General features: G+C 36.8%; 1 protein-coding gene and 1 non-coding gene across 2 annotated transcripts; one reads left to right on the top strand and one right to left on the bottom strand.

The window, feature by feature from the left end:
• Positions 1-612: 612 nt before the first annotated feature.
• LOC116174068 lies at positions 613-1,433 on the top strand. The gene is made up of 2 exons (XM_031491852.1): positions 613-863; positions 916-1,433. The coding sequence occupies exons 1-2, from the start codon at positions 734-736 to the stop codon at positions 1,149-1,151; spliced, it is 366 nt and encodes a 121-aa protein (XP_031347712.1). The 5' UTR covers positions 613-733; the 3' UTR covers positions 1,152-1,433.
• A 2,860-nt stretch (positions 1,434-4,293) lies between these two features.
• Positions 4,294-4,366, bottom strand: Trnav-aac. Its single transcript has one exon. It is a non-coding gene; the product is annotated as a tRNA-Val (tRNA).
• Positions 4,367-8,621: the final 4,255 nt, after the last annotated feature.

Here is an 8,621-nt window from a genome sequence, read left to right as displayed (position 1 = left end):
TAATCCGAATACACGCTAGTCCGAAATCGCGATAGTCCGAAAGACTTATGTGTACATAATTGTGTATGTACATACTGTACTCATAAATACATATGAATGTTAACTTAAGTTTTTTTACAAGGACAAAGTTTAATTTTGTTTTACGTGCAGTATTTAACTGACTTCTGTCCTTGGTCTGTTAAATTTATGTTTTGTTGAAAAGAATAAAGTTTATTTCTTAATACTTGTGTCCAAATTTATTATTTTCACTAGTTTCGCGATAATCCGAAAATTTGATAATCTGAAAGGTCGGTGGTCCGAATCTATTCGGATTAACGAGGTTGTCCTGTATATTGATATGGAAACCAGACTTGAGTTGAGAGCAATATTCTAGCATTGAATTTATTCTAGAGTGCATCTAAAGGCCCGTTTAGACTAACAAGAAAACTCGCGCGATTTACTGTCGGTCACTACTGTCGTAAGTGTAAATAACATTGCAAGTCCATTTTACAGAACTGGCGGAAGAATTCTCGCCACACTTTTCTTGCCAGTTCTCGCAAACTTTCTGTTTCGATTTTTCGGCGAGTACGTGCGAGTTTTTCGCAAAGAGTCTCCGCGTAGCGGTCAACTTTAGAACTATCTGTTTGAGGATAAAAATGGAAGTTCACGTATGTAATAAACGTGAATACACAAAAATAACAAAAATTATTGCTCAGTTCCTCAGTGTAGAAATGATTATGCGTGTAGTGTCTCAATGCACGGATTCCCCAAAAATGCTCTGAGTAGGAAAAAATGGAAAATTCTTTTACGAATAGACAAACCCATAACAAATACAATGAAAGTTTGTAGTGCTCACTTTACAAAAGAGGATTATATTTTACCAGGTAAGCGCAGTAATTTGATGATGTGCTTCTTTATGAATTTTACTTTTTTTAGACGTTGCACATAAACGTAAATGTTTAAAGAAGACTGCCTGTCCTAGCAGAAATTTACCTCAAATACGGCATCAATCGGCAGTTAATCATGAAACTAAGGCAAAACGTGAAGACCGCTACGTCCGTCGACAACAACTGTTAGAAAAAGCTGTGCGTTTGGAAGCAGCCGACACGCTTCTTTTATTAGCAAACACCGAGGCAAACACGCACACTAAAGAAGAAGAGCCGGTTAATTAAATGTGTTGTGACACTGAAAGTTCTTTGAATGTGTTGTACATATAAGGACGTTTCTGTTCAAGTAAATACGTATTTAGATCAGCGTGAGTTTAGCATTGCAGACATTATCAACAATGACTACAGAATTAAATTCTGCACAGGAATTTCCAATGTGACGTTGTTCAACGTAATCGCAAATACTTTAAGTGTACAGTTTGCAACAAGTAATAGGAACTATACCTTCTGTGTTCGCAAGAGGATTATTTTGTCGACTTTAATGAAAATTAAATGTTATTTTATGTGGATGGTCTGTTAATTTCGAGGTCTGCAAGCACAGTGCTACAATCGGATCATTTTGTTTACCACATAATATTATGTGTTTAGCTTCTAACACTGCCTTGCCTTCCTTCAAAGGTCGAATGCCAACACCCACATAGGTTAATAAGTCACTAATACTGATAATGTGCTTATTTCGAAAACGAAAGGTTTGTAAAATACAACTGATCTCTTATGTGATCCATACACAAATGAATCTGCTGTCCTCAAACAAGTGGCCACACTTATAAAGCACATCGCCCTCTCTTGATGTGTGCCATTGCGCACGTAAATGAGTATTCTGCTTCTTAAGTTTGCCTACCCCTTTGTAATACCAAGTATATCTGTGGTGATACTAATAACAGTTCCTCAAGGTTTACCGCTGACATACAAATAAAATTTCACCTTTTTGCATAAAACTACTACAGCTGCGGTAACAACGATGTCCTATTTGTGCCATAACGTGAGATAAGTACCTACTCGAAACAGCTGCTAGGCTAGGTATAAACCATAGAGTAAATAATATTACTCTATTGTATAAACTGACAGGCTAGCTGACAGCATTTGCGGAAGTTAAGAGTAGAGTGTAAACAGGTTACGAGAAATTGCGACAGCAATGGCTCACCCAACTTGCTCGACAGTTTATCGCGACACTTATTGCTCACAGTGCAAATACATGTGGAAGTTTCTCGCCTTAACAAACGAATAGTACAGAGATAAAAATTAATTGATTTCGGAATTGACTTGCGCTGCGAATTATAAATCCGAGTTGCTTTCGTGCCTTGTTGCGTATTATGCGAGTGATGCGTTCTTTAAAGATAATATTTTTAAAGTCCTCGTGTGAGATCGAAGAGATTTTTGTGAGGAAGATCAGTGTTTTTTAGCCATTATCAATAAGATCTCGTCGGGGGTTAGGTATCATATTCCCTTTGTCGGCAAGTAGAGTTTGATGTTTTGACTTCACCATCAAGAAAAGATATTATCAGGGGTTACCCCACATTCTCTTATGTCGATACACAGTTCCCGGTTCCGACGCCCCTTTTATTGGCAATTAGCATTTTGGTGGATTTCGCAAAAAACCCGGCACAAAATAGTACTCAATTTTTGGGTACCTACTTCGCATAGCTCGAGCTTCTTTTGGCGATACGAGAAAGAGAAACCGCGATTCGAGATTTAAGAAACCTTTGGACACCCAAAATCGACTACCCCTCGAAGCGCGCCTTTCAAAAAGTGGTTCATTTTGCCACTAGGAAAAAAAACAAAATTCCGCCACGCAGGAGTTGTGCGCGTTGACAAGATCTTTCCGATACACCTATTGAGAAACAATCGGAGAAAAACTGTAGAAGATAGACAAAAACTGAAAAACCTCCAGGTTAGTATAACACGCTCGGTGATGGCGCCCAGATGTCGCCGACCCAACATTTTGTAGTCTCGTTCCTAATGTTGTTAACTACACGGCCTCGATAGGCACATGTACGATGTACACCTCTTCGTCTTTTTACAAGCGTTCTTCTACGGGCTCGCATTTTGCTCACTTTAAATAAGTTCTCCTCAGTGAATGATATCGACTTTTTTGACGATCCTAATGTTTGTTCAGAGCCCCAGTGCCATGTAATTGGAATTTTTATATTCTGTGTGGTGTCTGGTTAAACAAATAAATAAATAAATTTACTGGCACATAGCCAAGAAGCCAGCTGCCCATAGTGAGATTAAAAGCTAATTTTTTTACAAATAAATTTGCAAAATGCGCTAAAAAAAACTGCAAGTAATCGCAGAATATGTAACCTTTATTATTATTTATTTAATAAAGCTGTTAAATGAAAACAAATAAAAAGTATAATCGTAAACGATCTACGTTAACCGCATTTCAACCAGGCAACTGCAAGTAAATTTTATTTCCAAAAATGTACTTCTCACTCAACACCGGTAGTGTTTCCACGGTTTGTCAACAAAGTCGGTTAAATGATCATTAGACATCAAGCCACTGAAGCTCGTGGCGTTGTAGCAAAGAGTAACCATAATTACTCTTTGGTTGTAGTAACGTTTGCGACGGCTATTCAGGAGGTTCTGGAAAACTTGAATAACCCGGCCCGGCTCGATGTCCCTACATAGTACATGGACTGCTAAATACCTAATCATGGATGTCTGAGGGTGAGGAGTGACGCACGTTGGCCTTTATCAAGCTAAATCTTTTCGCTTTTTCGGAACAAAACCAGTAATAAACAACTATTTTGGCAAATGCACGTGATCATTAAATCATTTCTTAGCCTTCAATCTAAATTGCTTTGACGTTTTCCGAACGAAATCAGTCACCAAATAAAAATTTTAGAACCTGTTGATTAAAATACTCGTGGCCAACAAAAATGTATTAGATTTACTTGTTGAGCATCGAACTAAAGCGTTTAGACCCGATTCTAAAAAAATCTCAGCATAACTTGTCCTTTACGTAGTGTGGCTATGGCTACCCACTTCGTAATGAAAAATCCAGAGTCAATATTTTGAAAACTGAGGAGTAATTCAATCTAGAATTCAATTTTCTACCTCCGCCGCTTATTTTTTGCCCTCAGAAGGGTTATTACTATAGAGAGTATAGACTCCACGAGAACCGTCGGACGGACATACAGACAAAGCGCTAAAATCTCTAGTAAAAATGTAAATTGACACGCCCGCGATATTCATACACCTTTACTTCGTCTGGCAAACGATTATGGAAGTACTGAGTTATTATTTCATACGATGTTTCATCATAAATAAAATATCGATATAAATTAATTATCATACAATGCGCATAGAATTGAGACGCAGTAATTGCAGATTTTAAATTCGATTTGTAAGGTAAATAAAAACTTGTTTCCGCCCGGGATCGAACCGGGGACCTTCCGCGTGTTAGGCGGATGTGATAACCACTACACCACGGAAACAGTTGGTATAGCAAATATACGAGTTGTGTCTAGAGTTTCATTTACTGCTAAGCTATAAAACAAAAATTACTTATAAAAACAAAACAATAACAACTTATAATCAGAAATCTGGGTATCAAAAAGACGCTTCTAAAATAGTGCCACCTACCCTCGAACATTTTGAGAAATTCGTATCTTGTGCAAAATTAGATGCCGATTCTGAATAAAGAGGGCGCGATGGTCGCAAGGCTTGCAAATAGCTAGAGAAAAATAATTTGTACAAAATTTCCCACTTCCCAAAAATTAGAAATTTTACGTTTACATCGCATTTCCAGTGGCGGATTTACATATAGGCACACTAGGCACGTGTCTAGGAGCGGCAGCTTTAGAGAGCGGCATTTTTTGCACTATCTATATTTATTTTAGGTGAAATAAATTGGAATTGGTAGATAGTTTAAACAAAGAGTATTTAAACAAACTTAACTGTAAGAACGAAAATCGACAATGCAAGTTTTGGCTTGTGTGAAAACGTATCTTAAGGTCTTCACTCAACTACCTACTTGTATTTCTGTTTATATTAGTTTTAAAAATTTCAAGTTATAATGTGATTTTTATTAGCATCTTTAAATTTATTGCAATTTAAAGATTATTTTTAGAGGGGCGCATATCTTTCGGTGGGCCTAGGGGCCCAAAAAAATTTAAATCCGTCACTGCGCATATCTGAAGTTATTTAATATTTTTTAAGAATTTGAGAAGAAAGGCAATGTTGTCTTTAACAACCACTCTGTAAACTGTTAAAGCTGTATACAGGGTGAATACTTTCGAACCTTTCACACATAGGGAATTAACATGGGAAAAGTTTTTCGCAGCTTGTTACTCCCCAAATTAACTTAGAGGGTTCATAATGGCACCACTGGAAAGATTTTTTTCTCATCTAACTAAATGCGAGTTAGTTAAGTTTTATTTGTATTTCCTCATTATTTTATCAAAAATTCCCAAAATAAAATGAAAAGAAAATCATGTAGCCATGACCCGTAGATTAAGCAGCCGAAATTGTCAAATTGAAAAACTATCTGTCGTATTGTCGATATTGACGGAATAGAAGTTTGTTTAAATTCCACGGAAAATAAATCTCGCACTCTGCGGTAACTGTTACCGCCGTAATAGTAATTTATGTTACAAGAGCTGAAAATACGTTATAGCGTAATGAGCGTTAATGCCGCCTCACGCGGCATGGAAGCGAGTTTACACTATAGTTTTCAGCTCACGTACCATACAACATTTTTTGTGCTGCTTTTACTTATTGAAATATTTAAATAACCCAAATAAATTTAACATTTAAAAGTTATATTGGGTTTTTTTTCTACGCGATATTGCGTTGGTAGCACTGCTGTTCGCTATGTGAATTTGAAATTTCTTCGATTTGAATTTTTTTATTTAGGTCAAAATGAGTATACCAGAACACGTACAAGTTTGTGCAAATAAGGCGATGGCAAATCTACTGCCAAAAAAATCATCAAATTGTTATAGTGAAGTTCACGAAGTGGTGCACAGATAACTGCATTATGGAATATACAGAACAAGTTATGCTAGTACTATAAAAAATACATCCCATAATCGGTTTTTCATTTATTACACTAATAATAAGTGTACACGGCAGCCAGTAGGTATGAATTCCTTCGGTAGCATGCCACGAAAGATTGTCGAGTTTCTGCATCTTCCCAATGCTCAAAGCTTTACAGGGCATTGCTTTAGGCGGAGCTCTGCGCAAGGAAAGGAGCTGATTTCCTAGCACCGAAACGCCATGGAGTGGAAATCTTCTGCCGCGGCGGAAGGGTAGATCTAGGATTCCCTTCACGGTTCACGCTAAAGTGGCCGCCATCGTAAACACATTAACTGGAAAAACAGTGGCCCCAGAACCAATGTCCTCTTGGCAACGTGTTTCGCATTTTAGGTAACTTGTTATGCTGTTAAAGGTGGAGCATCCTTCTTGGGCAACTGCCACTAAAATATTCCTAACAGTGCATAAATAAAGTCAGCAATTTTGTCACTTACATATTATTATAGGTACTTAATCTAAAGTAGTTGCACTCCTTTGTTGTTTTTCTTTATGATTATATTTTTATGATTACTTAAACCACAGATTTAAATATACTTAAATCTGTGCTTAAACATTCATACTGAAATTAGGACGTTTATCTACAAATAATAATTATACTACAACTTAGAGGTTATGTTTTTAAAAACAACTTGTCGTTCCGCCCACTGGTTCTGTCGTTGCCAACATAAATACAGCCAACGTAAATTACAGTAAGTAACATAACCCTACATTTCACCACTTTAAAAGCATTTTTTTGTCATTATTATTAGGTCTGTAGTATTATTATTTATCCATTTATCATCTACTACGTATACTTTATAATAGAACATCATTAACATGCTTCGACCTTTGCTGGATTTAGAGATTGAACTTTGCCGATCTAGGTCTTTTCGCTGTACATTGCCGCATAGCAAGATATATAGAGACATATCTTGCCGCATAGTTACTCAAACCAAAGAGTTATACTCTTTGCTAAAACCAGAGACATGGCTCCATGTCTCTGGCTAAAACTAAATATGTAGTGTCATTTGCCAATTAAGCAGCACAAAATAAAAGTTTCAGTCACGAGGTGTTTTCGTTATTATTGGAGATAGAGATACATATACGAGACAAAATAAAATATGTATTAGAATGAATAAGGTACCTAGTTTTTTTACTAAAACATTTTTTCAATCTGACAAATCGTTTAACTAATATAATAAGTTAAACATTAATAAAAATGTAACGGGCGCGTGTCAGAATAGCAACACTACTGATCTAGCTACTGATAGTACCCTGTCGCATAAATTCGTCTACGATCTACCCGGTCTACACAAAATTTCGATCATATCAGTCTATCTGTCGGTCTCTGATGTATGTCTCTCATTTCCGACTAAACGGTTGAATCAATTTGAAACAAATTTGGTACGCATATTCTTAGACAAACTTAAAATAAAGATCTGTAAAGCTTTTGGACAGAATTTAATTACGGCGTTTATTTATTTAAAAATAATCAACAACAGTCTTAAAATTAATTAATTAATTAAAATTCTTTCTAGAATATTCTCGTGTAGGTAGTGAAAGACGCTTCAAAATGTTCTCGAACAAACACGTCATACTTCTAGGAAAGATTACGTCACATCTGCCTTCTTTCTGTGTCGCTGATGACTAATCTTTCATGGTGCCTCGATGTCTATCGAAATTTATGGAATGTTTTCACAATGACAACTAATAATACATGGAAGAAGGCACAGGATGAACAACACTCGCCGTTTTACAAACAAGCAACTAAATACTGCTCTTAATAAATGGTTATGGAAAGAATCTTCCCTGGGTGGTAACAAAGAGTATACTCTTTGGTGGTAATGAGTTTCTGATATCTGCTTTGCAACTGTGAAATAAATGAGTTCGCAAACAGTTCAAACTGCCAATGAAATCGAGTCTACCGTACAATATTTCTAAAAGGTAACGAGAGCAGCGTTTTTGAAATTAGTGATGTCATCAGAAGTGGGAATGTGGTTGCCCCCGACAAGATCTTACTGTTGGTGGAGTCAAAACTTCAAACGCGAATTGCGGGTGCACGGGACGTCGGAGGTCGACACCGACAAAGGGAATGTGGCAACCTCCGACGAGATCTGACTGTTGATGGAGTCAAAACTTTAAACTTCGTCGAATTGCGGAGCACGGGACTGGAGGTCACACCGATGGGGGAAGTCCCTTCGGAGACACGACTGATGGAGTGAAAACTTTAAGTGCGCGTTTCAGCACGGGACGTAGCTTTTTATTTTACCTATGTCTAAGAATATGCGTACCTAATTTGTTTCAAATCGACAGGGTACGTGTTTAAGCAGGTATCAGTATAGTATTGCTATTCTGACGCGCTCCCGTTACATTTTTATACATGTTTAACCTATTAGATATTTATATTTCTCAAACTGTTTGTTTGATTGAAAAAATATGTTAATAAAAAAAACTACCTTGTTTAATTGTACATATTTTGCCTCGTATATGTATCTCTATCTTCAATACTAACGAATTTGCAATTCCTGCTACCATATCGCGCCCTCTTGATTCAGAATCGGCATCTAATTTTGCACAAGATACGTATTTTTCAAAATGTATACCTTTGAGTACATAAGTATACCTTGTTCGAATTTTAACTCCCAGACTGCCTCTATAGCTACAATGAGAGAGAGA

Source organism: Photinus pyralis, unplaced genomic scaffold, assembly GCF_008802855.1.
Source record: "Photinus pyralis isolate 1611_PpyrPB1 unplaced genomic scaffold, Ppyr1.3 Ppyr1.4_LG6, whole genome shotgun sequence".
NCBI lineage: Eukaryota > Metazoa > Arthropoda > Insecta > Coleoptera > Lampyridae > Photinus > Photinus pyralis.
The sequence above is the reverse complement of the archived record's forward strand: the minus strand, read 5'-3'. Positions and strand labels throughout refer to the sequence as shown.